The sequence below is a fragment of the Mus caroli genome, chromosome 7 (assembly GCF_900094665.2).
Source record: "Mus caroli chromosome 7, CAROLI_EIJ_v1.1, whole genome shotgun sequence".
NCBI lineage: Eukaryota > Metazoa > Chordata > Mammalia > Rodentia > Muridae > Mus > Mus caroli.
In genome coordinates, this window is record NC_034576.1 from 146,601,754 (window position 1) to 146,619,890 (window position 18,137).

The 18,137-nt window shown below is 51.1% G+C and overlaps 1 protein-coding gene across 3 annotated transcripts in view; it reads right to left on the minus strand.

Moving 5' to 3' along the window:
- Cttn (cortactin) overlaps positions 1–18,137 on the minus strand; it is a 33,267-nt gene that overhangs the window by 7,429 nt on the left and 7,701 nt on the right. Inside the window, exons 5-13 of one of the 3 annotated variants that reach the window (XM_021166829.1) lie at positions 16,609–16,738; positions 13,149–13,259; positions 11,923–11,977; positions 10,152–10,262; positions 7,843–7,953; positions 7,313–7,423; positions 6,437–6,547; positions 5,029–5,084; positions 1,258–1,327 (exon numbers count right to left, since the gene is read on the minus strand). In XM_021166829.1, coding sequence (XP_021022488.1) covers positions 1,258–1,327; positions 5,029–5,084; positions 6,437–6,547; positions 7,313–7,423; positions 7,843–7,953; positions 10,152–10,262; positions 11,923–11,977; positions 13,149–13,259; positions 16,609–16,738 — 866 coding nt within the window. The remainder of the gene's footprint in view (positions 1–1,257; positions 1,328–5,028; positions 5,085–6,436; positions 6,548–7,312; positions 7,424–7,842; positions 7,954–10,151; positions 10,263–11,922; positions 11,978–13,148; positions 13,260–16,608; positions 16,739–18,137) is intronic. The other 2 variants (XM_021166830.1, XM_029479594.1) reach the window with 2 other exon arrangements.

Genomic DNA, 18,137 nt, shown 5'->3' on the forward strand with positions numbered 1-18,137 from the left:
AGCTGACTACGATTTGCCTCGTGCTTTAGCAGAGGCGTGGTTTTGCCAGCTGCAGATAGTCTCTGTGATTGCGTGATATGTGGAATTCTGGGAATTTTTCAGAGGGTATAAAAATGATAGACTGCCAACAGGTGGGGTGGGCCATGGGTGGGGGGGGGGNGCAGTTTGCTAGTGATCATGCTCAAAGAAAAAACAAGAGGAAATAAGTTCTTAGATCTCTCTCCCTCGTTCATCCTTTATCTCCTATCTAGTGATTGAGGTGAAAGGGGAGGGGAGGTTTTAGGGGGTGGGAATGGCGTGGGGTGGGGTAGGGGTGTAATAAAGGGTGGAAAAAAAGAACCCACAAAGTATCAAAGAGCAGCTACATCTAGTATTTGAAACCAGACAAGGTACAGGTAGCAGGCTGCTGGGTGAGCAAGCCTCTGGAAGTGTTCAGAGACCACAGCCCAGGGGAATACCCAGCCCGGTGGAACCACAACCCACTGGGCCTCAAGCTCACATAGCTTCCCTGAGAGCATCCTCTGCCCTGCCTAGCACAGTCATTCCTGTTCCCTAGTAAGCCCTGAGCATGCAGGAGAAGCCCGTGGTCCTCACAATGCCACCCTGCTCAGCGACCTGACACAGACTAATTGCAAATTGCATTTTCCGTGCAAGCACCTCAGTCTCACTGCTTTAAAAGCATCCTGTTTACTCTTTCTTTCCTCTTTCTGAGACAGGGTCTCACTCTATAGTTCAAGCTGGTCCAAGCCTCAGTATGTAACCCAGGCTGATCTTGAACTTGTGGCAATCCTCCTGCCTCAGTCTCCCAAACACTGAGATGACGTCGTATCCCACCATACCTGGACCCTTGTAAATGTGAGACACAGAAGATATCAATAAAACAAGTGGTGCCTCCAGAGGCCTTTGCAAAAGGTGCTGATGGCTTTCATAATGGACCCAAGAACTGATCCTGTGTCTTCAGTGGCCAATGGTCACCACCTCCTGGTGTGCTTTGAAATTTCTAGCCTACATACAAATGCACTCTCTAGATGATTCTCACTCCTCACAAACCCAGTAGACACCTGAAAGGACATGTTTCTGAGCCACCGGTCAAAGCTGTGGGTGAGAGGAGTAGGCTCAGGGGATACAGGTAGGCTGCTCTCAGAACCTGGTCTCCAGCACCTCTCACCAATACCCCACAGGTCATGCCTGGGGGACCACGGGGCACCAACACTGTACCCCACATAGCCACAGTGCTTTCAGACTGCCAGGACTCACCGGCCTCAATGGGGACAGTCTTCTGATAGGCAGACGGCACCTGGACCACTTCTTCAAAGGTGGATGCATTCTATGGAGACAGAGAGGAATCAGGGAGTACTATCCCCGCTCCTTCACAGCCAGGGCAGCTGTAACCTAGAGAATATGGGCCTTCCCCAGCTTTCAAAACATCCCCACAACAGAGAGCTCTTGCCCCATCCTGCACTCCACAGTCACTGGGGCTCGGCTCCCCTTCCACAGACACACTGATGATCCTGCAGGTGCACGCTCCTGAACTTAGACCATGAGGCTCTGTGGGGCACAGGGTCACCTTACCAGGCCCCCCTCCTTGCTCTTCTGTAGGCTCTCTCAGCTTCCCACACCTCAACCATGCTTACAGGCTCCAGAATTACTCTGGTAGGGACAGAGTAAGTCAGTGGCCGACCTAAGTACGGGCCGACAGGTCTCTGACACCAACAACAGCCCTAGCCGTGTGGCTTCTAAAAGGAACCTCAGGGTTCAGGGCATTCACTAGTCCCAACACATACCACACGAAGGGAGGCTGAAGGTGGTCCAGGGGCCTTTCCCCAGTGAAAGTAGTGTCCTGTCCTTCAACTATGTTGATTCCAATGGGCTACACTCTGCATGACCCGCCCCACAAGCCCCTGTCCATCTCCCTTCCATAGGGAAGCTGAGACCATGGGAGATGAACTGCTACCCTGCCTGATCTCCCATAAGCCACTTTCAGCCTAGGGCCCTCAGAGCTGGGCCCACCTTAGCTGCTCTCACCACCCCTTTTCTTCTTCCCAGACACCCCGCCCCTAAACCTGACCCTAGCCTGCTCTTCCAGAACAACCCTCACCTAGCTGTTTAGGAGGCTCCTGTCTGATCTGCAATTGCCTGGAGCAGCCCTGATACATCTCCACACCCTCTGCTCCCTTCTCTCACTCCTGCCTTCCAGATCACAACACCCCTTTTTTCTAAAGTGTGCTGGGGTAACACCTAGGGCCTTCCCAACCCTAAGCCAGCCTCACCTCTGAGGCTCGCCCAGCCCCAGTCCAGCTTCTTGATCCCAATTCCACTTTCCTGAGGTTCCCTCTCTCCCCCCGTCCTCAGCCCTTGATCCATCCTGCCAAGTCAGCCCTCACTTTGGCCCCTTCTCCACAGAGCCTGGCTCTGGAGCCCAAGGGTGACCACTCTTGTCCATGGACAACTTGCAGCTGCCCAAGGCACCACAGAGGAACACTTTTCCTGTCCAGGAGAGGACAGGCTGGTATCGAGGTTACCACCTTATCCTAGTCACTATCCTGATGAACACTGCTCTTAGAACAGCATCGTGGCATAGCTGGATCCTGATCCTGCCCACAGTTCCCTGGGCATCTCCATAGGACAGTAGACAGGGAGAGAATGGCCATGCCTGGCTGGCAGGAGGTGGGGAGCTGAGACAATGCTAACCACATCATTTCCTGACTACGAGTGCACAAGGTCAGCGGTCGCCATCTTTACCATCACTGCTAACCACAGACACCACAACTTCCTCAATGCCAGCCTCTGACTAACACACTTAGCTCCTTATGTCTTCTGCAGCAGGGCTCTCAGCCACCACACACCTGGTCTCCTGCCACCTCACCCAGCCAAGGAGGCTGCTCTCACCACCCCTTTTCTTCTGGCAGAGGTAAAACCCTGAGGGGTGCCACTCAGCACGCTGCATGGCCCTCCCCTGCCACTGAGGCAGCCTTGCAGCATCCTGGCTGCCTAAGGCCTTATCACTCTCATCTTCTCTACCCAAGTGCCCCAACTCTGCAAGCCTTCACCACTGGCTGGAATCACACCAAGCCCTCCCTCTGCTCTGTCAAGTGCTGGGTTACAGGTGTGCAGCTGTGCCCAGACTCAGGCTCCTTCAGTAAAGGCTGAATGTTCCATAGGCTTCCCAGGGCTTCCCCCACAGCAGGAAATAGAATCACCACCCTCACTCTTCCATATCTGCAATGACCTTGTTCCCAAAGCAGGCTCCTGTCCCATCCTCTGCTTTGTCACTAACCATCTGCCCTCAAACCTCAGTCCAGGGACCAGTGAGAGGGTTCACTGGGTAGAGGCACTTGCCTCCAAGCCCAGTGACCCGAGTTCAATCCCTGGGACCCACATGGTAGAAACCAACTCACACAAGCTGTCCTTTGACTACCAAGTATACTTGGTGGCACATACATGTGCACACACATACATACACACCTACATATATACATGCATACACACAAGGAGTTTGTTTTTGTTTTGGAGACAGGGTTTCTCTGTAAAGGCCTGGCTATCCTGAAACTCTCTGTAGACCAGACTGGCCTTGAACTCAGGGATCTGCCTGCCTCTGCAACCTGAGTACTGGGATTCAAGATGTGCACACCACCTGGCTACATATAATCATTCTTAAACTCAGTTCATCTGGCTTCCTCGGGGCCAGTTAGCACAAGCCACCAGCTTTGCTCTCGGGGCCTCCTGTGAGATACCCTGGTGACATGGGAGATGCCCAGGGTGAAGCCAACCACAGTGAGCTGAGTCTAAAGGAAGAACAACTCAGGGGATGACCCAGGCATGCCATGTGTGACCACAGCCAAGGGCAGGAAGGAACATTGGCATCTGTGCAGTTGAGAGTATGCAGCTCACCTCAGGCAGAGGAAAGCAGCCCCTGCCAGACCACTGGAGAACCCACAGAGCTGTCTAGCAATAGCTTTCCCCACCACTGGCTGACATACTAGAAAAACAACTTTCACCAGCTCACAGCTGACCTTACAGGGTCCCAGAACTGATTAAAAGCCAACAGCAGGCTGATGAGGGGGTCTGGAGAGAAGGAGCAATCTGTTACCACAGGAACATGCTTTCATGACTAAAAGACAAAGCTGGACAGGATGGCACTGGCCACCAATGCCAGACGCCGGAGGCCGAGGCAGAAGCACCTCAAGTCCCAGGTCAGCCTGGGTGGCACAGCAGGACCCTATCTGAAGGAAAAAGTGAAAAAGGGCAGGCTAAGGCCCAGGATGTCCCAGGTGCTGGCCCACTGCAACAAGACTAGTAGTCCAGTTCCCCCGTCTGTGGTAACAGACAGTGACTAAATGTGGCCACTAAGCAATTCTGATAACTGGTTTTTGCCTGGCTTTCTGCTAATAATTAAAAGTTCAAGCCAGGCGGTGGAGGCGCATGCCTTTAATCCCAGCATTTGTGAGGCAGAGGCAGGCAGATTTCTGAGTTTGAGGCCAGCCTGGTCTACAAAGTGAGTTCCAGGACAGCCAGGGCTATACAGAGAAACCCTGACTTGAAAAACCAAAAAAAAAAAAAAGTTCAAATAGTCAGGCTGGAGAGATGGCTCAGAGGTTAAGAGCACTCACTGGTTGCTCTTCCAGAGGTCCTGAGTTCAATTCCCAGCACCATATGGTGGTTCATAACCATCTATAATGGGATCTGGTGCCCTCTTCACATGCAAGCAGAACATTGTATACATAATAAATAAATCGTCAGAAAAAAAAAAGGTCAAATAGGTCCCAAGACTCTTGTATCAAGTGCCTGGGTTTCATACAAGATCCCTCCTGCTAACTGCTGCGCTGTGACCAAGTACTCAGCTTGCTTGGCCTCAGCCCCATATGTAAAACAGAATGAACCCACAGTGTGCCACATGAGATATGCAGGGTTCCCAGGTCGCCACTCCAGAGCCGTGGAACGATATATACCTAATGTCACTGGACAGACCTCCATGTAGTGAGCCAACGGCCCTCAGAAGACATCCCCACCATGGCTCACCAGCCTTACCTTGTCCATCCGATCCTTCTGCACCCCATACTTCCCGCCGAATCCTTTGGCATAGTCTAAAAGGTGGTAAAGGCGAGACTTACGTGAGGCTGAGGATGGGCGAGCAGTGGCAGGCACATGCGCATGGATCCACAAACAGCCCGGGGACACAGACCAGAGCAGAGGGACGTGAAAGCTGCCCGAGGACAGGCTCTCCTGGCAGAGCCAGCTGTCTAACCACAGTGCCCAGTGCAGGCAGGGAGTAGGAGAGGTGTGGGCATGCTTCCAGGAATGGGGACAGGGAGGGGATGGGAGGCAGGCCAGCGGGAAGGAAGCCAAGGAGGGAGGACACAGGACAGGCCTTTGCAGTGCACACTTCTATAGCACAGTCTTCGCACCAGCCAGGGCCTTATTCTCATCTGCTTCCTGGGCGCCTGCTCTACTGGGCACTAATTAGAGGCCCCATCGTGGTTTGTTCTCTTGCTTTTTAAAAGAAAAAACAAAAACAAAAAACAAAACAAAACAAAAAAAAAAACTCTGTGTGGAAATGCCACCAGACAAGTATGTCTGTTGCTGCCACACACAAACACATGAAAGTGACAGTCATGCAGCCTTGACATCACAGGAACCAATGGCCACCTCCACACAATCTGCTGGGCCAGCACTAAGTACATTCACTCTGGGCCTGACAGCATCTGGGAGCCCACAGTCCACCCTGATCCAGGGAGTCACAGGCCTCTGCCTGGGCGCTCAGCTTCTAGGAACCAGGTTGGCTCTGGGAACCAGGTCTGACCTCTCAAAGAGAAAAACTGCAATATCTTCTGAGATCCCCAGGGCATGCCTTCACCTGCCAGTGTCAGCCACACACAGTGTGCACTAGGGTGAGGCTCTGGGTGGAGACAGATACTACACACAAGTCTGTGTGGCCAAAAAACAAACACACACATAAAACCTTGTACACCTGGCCAAAAGAAATAAAAACAAAAAACAGCAACAAAAATCCACACCACTGTAAACAAAGACACAGGGAGCACATGAAACACGCCTTTCATTCTCCACCACCCCAGTGTGTGGTTAACATCAGGTCTGAGAGGAGTAAACCCAACTCCCTGTGGGTCAGAGAGTCAGCGCTAGGGGTCTGCAGCGATGAGGCCAGAGGTGTTCCCTGCAGATACTACACCAACCTGGCCTGCAGAGTGCCTCCTAACCTCAACCCAGAAGGTTGGAGGGAAAAAAGAACAGGGGTGGGTGGGGGAGGAAAAGGACCGAGCTCCAGGATGTTGCTCTAGCATGACACTTGAGTGGAAGCCATCGCTGGCAGCTGGCGGCACAGGGAACTGTCACAGGCACTGCGGTAAACCCTGAAGTCTATGCTCCAAGTCAGCTGCACTGCAAGGGCTGGTGGGAGGGGGCAGGGGGGGGACTGTGCCTTGCTGGGACTCGTGCTTGGCCAATCTCTCCTTGTAATCAAACCCCACAGCGGAGGAGTCCTGCCTCTCGGACTGAACACCAAATTTGCCTCCGAAACCAGTCTTATAGTCTGGAGATCCACGGGAGACAGTGAGGAGCATGACCGAGAGAGGAGACAGCTAGGTTAGAATCATGGGAGCACGCGCACTGGTCCAGTACGTCATGTTCAGACCTCTGTATCTAGGCCTGATGATCTAACACTGACCAAAGTGTAAAGGAACAAACTTAAAGGTCAGTAGACTTCAGCTGAGACGCAGAAGCAGGATCGGAACTGGATGGTAAAGTTTAGTTAAAGCTACCCCAGGCTTCAAGGTTTGCCTGAAGGGACAGCTGGATACAGCTACAGGGTTTTACCCTCCTCAAACCAGCTTTCCCTGGGGCAGAGTTCCCACTGTGACAAGAAAAATTTCTAATTAGAAAGGAAGTGTGCAAGGATTTGAGGGAGACTCAGATACAGACAGACCCTGCCCAGCACAGACCAGTTCCTGGGGTTCCATCTCCAGAACTGCAGAAAGAAGTGTGCCTCCCACATATCAGAGCCCACCTTATAAAGGAGAACCCAGGAACCTGGAGAACAAAGGCCCCCCCAAGGGTGCCGCAGTAACCAGACTCCCAGGGGCTGCAGCCTTGGCACGGGGTGAGATAGGACGGATCACCCTATCCCCCTGCTGCCTATGGGGACTTCTGGAACTAGTGGAGACATGGACAACTTCACATCGTGAGAACAAAACTCAGACAGAAACACGGCTGACATGAAGCGCTTGACCCACCAAGGAACGACACGAGCGTCCCAGAGGGCCCTGAGGAAAGCAGGGAGTGGGGCTAGAGGAGGTACCTTTTTGGGATTCATGCAGCTGCAGCTTCTCCTGATGGTCCCAGCCAAGGGCACACTTGTCCTGTCTGTCTGTCTGCACACCAAACTTTCCTCCAAAGCCTTTTACATAGTCTGCATGCACAACAGAAAGCCATACCCCGGTATTACTGCACAGCCCAGGACAAAGAAGAGGTGGGTTTCAGATGCAAGAAGACACACTTCACTGGACCCTGGCTGACACCCATGAGAGGCCCTCCTCGAGATAATCGCATCTTAGGAGTGCGGTTCAACAGGCAAGGCCAATGCATGCGGTCCTCGAGGCATGGAGGTCTCATCACACACAGGCAGACGTGCGTGACAGGACACTGCTACAAGCAACACTGGGGCTTGGGGTCAAAGCTGAGGCCACTCTGTGAGTTCCCATGGGCTGGGACCGGCCGCCTTAGGCTGACCATTTCAACCACTGTAGGTGACAGCCAGTTTTTCTCTTCTCCTGTGGTCACGCCTGTGATCCTGGGAGGGGCTGGCTAGAGGAAGGAAGCAGCTGGTACCTTTCTGGGATTCGTGCTTCTCTGTCTTGCCTTGATACTCAAAGCCCACAGCGCTTTTATCCACCTTGTCCTTGTCAATCCCATATTTGCCACCAAAACCTTTGGAGTAATCTGAAACAACAACAGCACTGTAGGAAAAACTAGCAACGGGTGGGTTAGAAGGTTGGGGGGTGGGGGGTGGGGGAGGACGGGGAGGGATTGCCACAAAATTTGAAGGTCAGAGTTCAATCCCTGGGACCCACATGGTACATGGTATAAGGAGAAAACCAATTCCTGTAAGCAGTTCTCTGACTATCACACATGTGCACAGACATACATATGCACAAAATAAACATAAAAAGGTAAGCCAGCAACAGGTCAAAATGACATGTTATATGGTCTTTAAGAATGTAAGTTGTGAGCTGTCAAGATAGCTCAGCAGGCAAAGGCAATTGTCCCTAAGCCAGATGACCTGAGCACAATCCCTGGGACTGACACGTGGGAAGAGAGAGTCCAAGTACGGTGGCTCATGCCTATCTCCCAGCACTCAGGAGGCCAAAGCAGGAGAATTGCTGAGGATCTGAAGCCAACAAAGCCAATACACACTGAGTTCAAAGCTATAAAGTAAGACCTTGGCTGAAAAAAACAAACAAAAACATAATGAAACATAGAAACAAACAAAAAGAAAAACAGAAAAGGGCCAGAGAGAGACAGCTTGGAAGTTAACAGAAAGGGCCAGAACTGGCTCGGCAGTAAGAGCATTGATGCTCTTGCAGAGGACCAGAGTTCAGTCCCCAACACCCACATGGTGGCTCACAACCATCTGCAATGGGATCTGATGCCCTCTTCTGGCATTCAGGTGTTGTGTAGACAGAGCATCATATTTATATAAATAAGTAAATCTAAAAGAGGGGTGGGGGGTGCGGAATCTAAGGGCTTCTTTTTCATGCAAGCTCTTGATTGTCAAATACTGGTAAACACTAAACAGAACTAACTCATGTGGGCACAAAAAACAAACAGCACCAGGAAGACCAATGTGCAGCTGTATCTGTAAACAAACATGTGCCTGCTCTTTATACAGCAGGGAAGGAGAAAGCCAGGATGGCCTAGCAGGGCCTTTTGAGTATGTGGTGCTCAAATCCAGATCCTGTGCTCTGCCACTGAGCTACATACACTCCCAGTCCCTGCCCCCAAGTCAATCAGACTACCCAGTGAAACCCAGTCTTTAAAAATAAGAAAAGAGAGCCGGGCGTGGCAGCGCACGCCTTTAATCCCAGTACTTGGGAGGCAGAGGCAGGCGGATTTCTGAGTTCGAGGCCAGCCTGGTCTACAAAGTGAGTTCCAGGACAGCCAGGGCTACACAGAGAAACTCTGTCTCGAAAAAACAAAAAAAAAAAAAAAAAAAAAAAAGAAAAGAAAAGAAGGGATTGGGAGGGAGGGGGCATGGAGACTTCAAGATGGCTCAGCATGTATAAGTTCAAGGTAAAGCACTTGTAAGGCAGAGGCAGGAGAATCTCCATGAGTTCCAGACCAGCCAAGTCTACATAGCAAGTTCCAGGACAGCCAGAGCTACACAATAGAGATCCTGTCTCAAACAACAAAACACAAAAAGGTGTTTGCTACACACCTGCCGATATCCAATCAATCCCTAAAACCCACAACAGGTAGAAGATGTGACTCCACGAAGTTGTCCTCTGGCATTTACACATGGCATGCATGTCCCCAACACACACACACACACACACCCCTGGGCTGGGCAGGAAGATGGGGTCAAGTATGAAGTATGGTGAGCTCCTGGACTACAAAATGAGACCCCGTCTCAAAACACAGGCACAAGAACAGTGGCTCTTGGCCTTCCTAAGGCCGCGACCTTTTTAATACAGTTCCTCATGCTGTGGTGATCTCAACTATAAAGTTATTTTTGTTGCTACTTCATAACTACTGTTGCTACTGTTTAGAATTGTAATGTACATACCTGATATGCAGAATACCTGCTGAGACCCCCATGAAAAAGTCATTCCACCCCAAAGGGGTCACAACCCACAGGTTGAAAACTGATGCACTAGAGTTCAGTGGTTAAGGGGACCTTTTTAGGCTCCTAACACCACACAGCCATTCATAACCACCTATAAATGTAGCTTCTCTTCTGGCTTCCACACAAAGCGCATACATACATGTACACAAAGCACCCCCACACACCCATACACATCAAATAAAAATAAGTAAGTCTAAGAAAAGTTAAGGTATGAAAAGATTAGAAGGAACACAGGAACAAAAAACAGACAAACAAAAAAAGAGCTCATCTACAAGGAGCCCAAGGCCCGCCGAACCTTTCTGTGACTCATGCTTCTCCGTCTTGCCCTGGTAGTCAAAGCCCACGGCACTCTTGTCTACACGGTCAGCTTGCACACCATATTTGCCACCGAAGCCACTAGAGTAGTCTAAAGAGACAAGACAGCAGTCAGCATGAGTTAAGACTCCCAAGAGACATACTGTGTTCATTTGGAACACAAGGGTTGCATTCTTTAGGATGACATTGGACACTTCTGTTGGGGAACCTTGTTATTAAGGTAGCAGTCCTCCATGACTGGGTGGTTTTTTGAGCATAAAATGGGGGACTCCCTTTCTCACTGGGGCTCCCTTATCTCTGCCTGTCTCTGCCCAAGAGTGTCCCTGAGCACAGGTGGCTGGCCTTGGCTGGCCATGTCTGAAAAGTGACCTTGTACAGAGCTTTGTGCAAGGGTGCATAACTCAGCACAGAAGTCCCACTCCGGCTTCCCACTGCATGACAATCAGGTGCTGTGCTATAACCAATCGGCCCTTCCTGCTCGCTTGATGCCATGACCAACCAGCCTTTCCACTGTACCCTAAAGATGCTCTTACATACCCTATCCCTAAAACAATAGCCTCGTCTCGATGAAGCAGTCTACAGAGGTTATCCCAGACACCCTCATGGCCGAACCCTGCTCTTTGCCACCTCAGCTCCCCTTCTCCCTTCAGGCTGGTGGCCAAGAACCTCCAAGGAGAAAGGGGGGAGGGGCACAACCCACAAACTGTGCAGACAGAGTTCAGCTCACACCCCACCATTGCAGGAGACTGTTTTGTACTGAGAGAATGAACTGGCCAGAGCAGTTCCCACTGGGAATGCTCAGCTGGGTCTACGGTGTGCAATCCTGCTTCAAGAAACCAAAGTAGGGGGGCCGCTGAGACAGCAGCGTGGGTGAAAGAGCCTGCCACCAAGCCTGAAGAGCTCATCCCCAGAATCCATGTGTCAGAAGGAGAGGAAAGACCTCCGTGAACTTCTCTCTACCCATGGTCTCTGCACATACAAAGTGAATAAAAATGTTTAAATAAAATAAATAGTGGGGAGGGGTACAAAGAAATAAAGGTGTCTGCCCACTTGAAAATCTCACTGGCCACAGCCAGGCATGGCTGCACCCAGCTGCGGTCCCAGTACACAGGAGACTAAAGCAGAAGATTGCCAGGAGTGGGAAGCCAGCCTGGGCTTCAAAATAAGGCTTAAGTCAGCCTAGGCTACAGAATGAGTCCCTGTCTCAAAAATAAACAAAAATGACAGTCAGGTGAAGTGTCATATGCCTACAATCCCAGCACTCATGAGTCTGAGGCAGGAGAACTGTTCAGTTCAATTGTTCATGATCAATGGCATGATAGCATGATATCATCTTAAAAGAACCAAACCAAACCAAACCACTGGGTACTGTAAAGAAACAATTTGCCTTTGCAGTTTAAAAGCAAAAACAAAAACAAAAACAGCAGCTCCAGAGTCATGTGACGTCATGAAACTCAATCAGCACTCTCTTCCCCACGCTTCAGGGCACAGAATGGATACTACAGGCCCACAGCTCTACTTTCTGTCTTCCAGGAACATTTGCATGTGCTGTTCATCCACAATGCCACAGAGCTGACTGAGCTGAGCTGCTCAGATAAAGAGAAGGCGGCTTCCTCTGGAGTCAGCCGGCTCTGTGTATGCCACAGCCAGTGAGGGCACAGGCCCTGCCACAGTCAGATGGTCCCAGAGGTCAAAGCACAGAGCAGAGGCCTTCCTGCCTCCCCCAACCAGGCTGCACCAGCTCCCCCTACCTTTCTGGGAGGCATGCTTCTCAGTCTTCCCCTGGTATTCAAAGCCTACAGCAGACTGTGGGACAGAAACAAAAGGGACAGGCATTTAAACAGGACCATGGAGACAACCCATCTGAACTCATGGCACACAAAGAACAAAGCTTTTAGTTATGTGGTTAGGTGTGTGTGCCACACATATAAATGCCAGAGGCTGCCCAGTTCTGCTCTATCACTGTTTCTTTAGGCCTTTGAGATGGTCTCACTGAACAGAGAGCTAGGCTGTTAGCCATCCTCCTGTCTCCTCCCCACTCCACACTGGGGTCTGAGCCGCCTCCCCATCCTTGAGTGTTTGGATTTCTGTTTGTTAATGTACAGGGTCTCACTCTGTGGCTCAAACTGACTTTGAACTCCAAGTAATCCTCCTGCCTCTGCCTCTCAGGTGCTAGGGAAACAGGTGTGAGCCAGGCTTAAACAATGTTGTTTTTTGACCTTCGGTTTCATAGTCAAACTACAGACTCAATCATCACTGACCCGGTCTGTGTGTACAGAATCCTCCATCCCCCGCAGGATCCCTGCTTGGCTGACTTATTCCAGGCACAGCATGCTGATCTGGAATTAATTCCCCTGCCACATGGACTTCCGGAACAAGCTTTACTGAGAACATTAACAAGATGGCAGGTCTGCCTTCATCATCCATTCTGCTTCCTGTGCAACCCGGAGCTGGGGCTCTGCACCTCTCACACTTTGGACATGATGGTCAGACCCTGCTACTATGTCTTAGAGTTAGAACACATACTGAAAGCAGTGTGCTGCCCTGCTCCACTGACAGACCCAGGCTGGGAGAATTAGAACAGCCTCAGGCTTACTATAGAGCCTCTGGACTTTAAGACCGAAGTTCAGTAAACCCACCCTATCAATCACATCTATCCAAGGAAGACAATGAAAAAGGTCCCTGATGGTATACCATATCTGAGTCAGAGGCTAAGCACACAGGGAGGCCTGCAGTAAGCACATGGAGGCCTATCACTCCATGTCACTGCCTAGTCTCCATTAGATAGTCAGCATCCTTCACTTAGGTCAGAGAGGCAAACATCAGAGACGCTCATTTAAATTCTTACCTAGACAACCTTACTACAGTCCCGTGAAGTCAGAGGATACCTGTGAACTGCTGCACTGACCCAAAAGTGCAGCCACGAGCGCAGCCTGAAGCTCTGGGCAGGGAGCTGGCAGCCCCGGCCATCACTCACCTGATCCACCCTGTCCATCTGGACACCAAACTTGCCTCCGAAGCCCCGGACCGAGTCCACTTGTGAGCAGTGCTTGGAAAGCTTCGACTGGTACTCATGGCCCACGGCTGACTGGACAAAGAATAAAGATGCGGCATTATGCACCCACACCCAGTGTGTGGCACGGCAACCCTACCCCCCCCCCCCAGCTCTGTTGCTGCAGCTACTTGAGGCTAAAAGGAAGGCACCCCTGTCAGTGAGGGGCCTTGGAGGCCCTGACTTCCAGGACACAGCCTGGAAATGGCTGAGCCCTGATGCAGGGGTCCACTGTGCACCCCAAACCTAGAGATCCTCTAGACTAACACCCCTGATGACAGGTAGGTACGTGATAGGATCAGACATGAACAAAGGACAGAGTCTGAAGTATACACAGGAAGACCCATTTCCTCAATCACTCTCTCAAAATCAGGTGTTTTCAAGGCTATGACCCAAGAGTCAAAGGAAACACACTTTGTGACTGTACTGAAACAGATACAGGTACTGCCGTGGCAATGCATACATGCATACCACACCTCCCAGACATGCAGACCACACTGGCAGGAGCCAAGGGCTGTTACCTGCACAAGAGCCTCCTATCAGCCCTCACCGAAGGCTGCAGGTCCCCTGGCTGCAGGGCCTTCTATTCAAGGCTATAGACCTACCAATAGGCAATGCAAGGGGCATCAACCCACAGCCTAACAGACCCCCTGGCCCCTTCCATAACCAGTGCTGATATCTGCACTGTCACCAGCTGCCCACCACAGCAGTCCTGTGGCCTTTCTCATGATGGATGATGTCTGTGTAGCTCCTTCCTAGACAAGGACAGCTCAGAGTGGGGATGCAGAGGGCCCTGTGCCTCTGATCCTGGCTTCTTGGCCTGTAACCACAGGCTTTCCCACCTACAGTTCCTGAATAACGACTTGGAGGCTTATTTGATAATAAATGCCTAGGCCCTAAGCTTTGGCTTGTTCCCACTAGCTTGTAACTCAATTATCCCATTTAAACCAGTCTAAGTTCTGCCACGTGCCATCTTCCTCAGACTCTGAGGTGAATCTTCCAGCTCTTGACTTCTCGAATCCTACCTCTTCTCTGCTGGATGTCCCACCTTCTACTTCCTGTCTCAGCTACTAGACCATCAGCTTTTTATTTACAGGGGATGCTTCCACACAGTACATTAAAGACTCTCTCTATATTGGCCTTCCTGGCAACACAGAGCCCCAACTGAGTGCCCTACAGGGAATGTCAGCCCTATGTACCATAGACTTCTCTTGGTTGATTGGCCAACTGCTCAGTTTGGCCTTGCCCTGGGGCCCTGTTCTGCATATCACCAACTTCAACCCCCTTCTTCAAAGCCACTGAGGTCTGTGTAATATGCAGAACACTGTCTACAGAGAAAACCTTGGATGAATCACTCTCTCTTTCCCCGGTTTCACTGTGGTCAACAGCTGATGGCAGACCACAAGCCACAGCCTATGAAACCCCATGTGGCACTGTGGCCTGTCCTTGGCCTTTAGGCTCCCACACAGAAGCTGTCAGTGAAGAATCAAAAAGGGGCAGCCATGCCAAAGAGATTTCCTGGCAGGATTGTCCATCAGAAAGAAATTAAAGAGAAAACTGGGCTGAAGTGACAGCTGGCCCTGGTTCCAACCTCTGCTGGAATGTGCGCTCAACAGCTTCTGGTCTTCTATTGGCAGAAGCATATCTATTATCTGCCTTGACCTGTATCATGCAGAGAAGGCAGGAAGCCTCCTTGGCAGGCCACAATCGCCTGATCCCTAAAAGTCCCAGTGGCTCCAGTCCTGGACCTCATAGGTATGTGCTGCCCTGAATGAGGCTGACTGAATAAGTCTCTGGAACTCACCTCTTTTCAGTTTCTAGAGAAGACAAACTACGAATAGCTCAACCATTCGTGTTCAAGTTTTTGACAACAGATTATTCTCAGGTGTTCACATGAGCCAAGGGCTAACCTCTCCTCTATGTACAGGGCCTAAGGGGTCAACAAGATGGAGCACCCTGGCTAATGTCACCCACTGCTTGAGAGCCAGCTGGTCAATAACTGAGGTGAACTGAAGTTTTTAGGAGCAGTCTGGTCCTGAGTCAGCCACAGAAGGTGGCAGTACACAGGTACAGCACAGGGTACCCAGCACAGAAGACCAGTCAGGCACAAAGTGAGGGTAGTGAGTTCTAGGGGAAGCTCAGAAGGGCATGTCTCCCCAGAATGGCAGCACAGGGTAGCAATGAGAAGTCATCGAAGGAAACAGAGGTCAAGACAGGTGAGCAGAAAGAGATTTCAGTCTTAGAGAGTGGTGTTAGGTATGGCCTTGTTGGAGGAAGTGTGTCACAGGGGGTGGGCTTTAGGGTTTCAAATTCTCAAGCCAGGCCCAGTATCACTCTCTCTGTCTGCAGATCAAAATGGAAAACTCTCAGCTAATCTTCAGGACCATGTCTGTCTGCGTGTGCTCATGTTCCCTGACATGACGATTAATGGACTAAACTTCTGAAACTGTAAGCTAGCCCTAACTAAATGCTTTCCTACATAAGAGTTGCCATGGTCATGGTGTCTCTTCACAGACTATATAGTCAGGGTGCCCGCAGGCTAATGAGTCCACTCCTCTAATGGACAGTGGTGTCTCCTTGAGACACAGCCATGGCCTTCTGTGCCTAGCATAGCTGAATACAATCCATGTGTGAGTGAATCACCCATCAGACAGGCAGCAGCTGAGCCTCTCTTCCATGTCTACCCAGTAGCATCAATGTCTGCTCATCAGAACCACCCCACATGGCTCACCACATACTGCAACTTTCTCTCTGGAAAAACCAGCCAGCCTAGAGTGAGTGCCAGAGCAGGCTCCACTCCCTCATCTTGGGGCAAGAAGATACAAAACACTACCAGACTGATGGTTTATGCAACAAATACCCACAGCATCTGCTTGCCAGTCAGAACCATTGATGTCACTCCCAGGGGCTCAGGCACAGCTGAGACAGGATGGACATCCTCCCCACCTGGCCACAGAGTGGCCCACAAATGCAAATAGGATGTAAGCTAAGTGTCAGTGGTCTCCACAGATGTGATGGGAGCAAAGGGCCCTCAGAGCTGACTTCACCATGTGGACTTGCCCATCTCAACCATAGGCCATGGTGACCATGATGTCTGTGAGACAGATGCTTCCAGACTCTGTCATACTCACAAAGCCGGTCATGGTGCTAATCTCTCCCAGAGAGCCCTCCCTACATACCAGCCACTGGCTGGGGCCTCTGACCATGTAAAACAGCTACTAGAGACACAGAAGAGCTTTACCAGAGGGCAGCCTATAGAGGACCCCTCAGAGCAGCCCCTCACCCTCAGCAAACCCCACTCTATACTATGACTCAGGAAAAGTCTGACTGCCACCCACATCATGCACCCATGCAGGCCAGCAGCCCAGCCCGGACAGCCACTTACTCTGTCCATCCTATCCTGCTCCACACCAAACTTCCCGCCATAGCCATGGGAAGCCTTGGGTCCCGTTTCCAGCTCCTTCTCCTTGAGCGTCTGGTGTTCTTGGAAGACATTCTCTCGAAGCTTGTGAATGCTAGAGGGGAGGAAAAGCAGGGCCATGTCAAGGTCCAGGCATGCACCTCACCCGACAGCAGGACAAACAGGAATACAGATGTCCTTGTGAGTCATCAAGATTGCTGTCCTGTCTGTTCACTGTGCCTGCCTCCAAGGCTCTGTATGTGGGAGGAATATGGATCTAAATCCACACAGGACCATGCAGCCGGCCCCAGAGGCAGCGCAGTTGAGCTTCCCTTCACTTAGATCAGCAGATAGAGGGCTGATTTCTGTAAATGCCACCCAGAGTCCCGTCTACAAATCCCCAAGGTCACCAGAAGGAGCTGGCTATGCTGGTTAGCATTGTGGCAACTTGATACAAGCTAGAGTCATCTCAGAGAGGAAACCTCAACTGAGAAAATGCCCCCATCAGACTGACCTACTATAGGGCATTTTCTTGATGACTGATATGGGAGGACACAGCCCACTGGGGGGCGGGGTTAATGCTGGGAGAGCCCACTGGGGGGTAGTGCTACCCCTGGGCTCTGCCTGGGTGGTATAAGAAAGCAGCCAAGCAAACCATGAGAAGTAAGCTATAAGGAGTCTTCCCCCATGGCCTCTGCTTTAGTTCTTGCCTGCAAGTTCCTGATCTGGCTTCCCTCAGTGATGGACTTAGAAGCTGGAAGGTGAAAAGAACCCTTTGCTTCTCTTTAGGTTGTGTTTGGTCAGTATCTTTATCACAGCAATGCAGAGCAAACTAAGACAAGCAGCAATGGTGTACAGGTGAGGAACATCAGAACCTGTCTGCCTGCAAACAGCTGTCACTGGGGCACTGTGTCACAGGGCCTTCCTAAGCAGCAGACACAGGCCCCACAGCTCTGCATATGAACAAGCTCGAGAGTGGGGACAGAGGCACACCAGGCCTGGAACCACCAATCTTGATGAGCAGCAAAAGAGAAACACCACCAACAACCTGAGAGGAAGCATGGGACTCCCATATGCCCCTTCCCCTGGAGTCTTCATCCATCCAGAGAGCCACATGGGTGTTCCCATGCACCCTTCTCATCACGTTCTAAAACGATGGGGACAGACTCACAGGCACTTGGCTGCCCAGATCCCTGTTTACCTCATATCCATCCCCTCTTCTACTACACCAGGGAAACTCGAAACCTCTTCCATGGGAGGCTGGGTTACTCTACACTCAGATTCAGAAAGTCACTATGGGAAAGAATGTCACGAGCTTGGAAGGTGGGACCAGACAGGGAAACTCAGCAGGACTCTATCTCAGAAATAGATAAAAATATCAGCTACAATCCTCCTACAAGCCGGGCGGTGGTGGCGCACGCCTTTAGTCCCAGCACTTGGGAGGCAGAGGCAGGCGATTTCTGAGTTCGAGGCCAGCCTGGTCTACAGAGTGAGTTCCAGGACAGCCAGGGCTA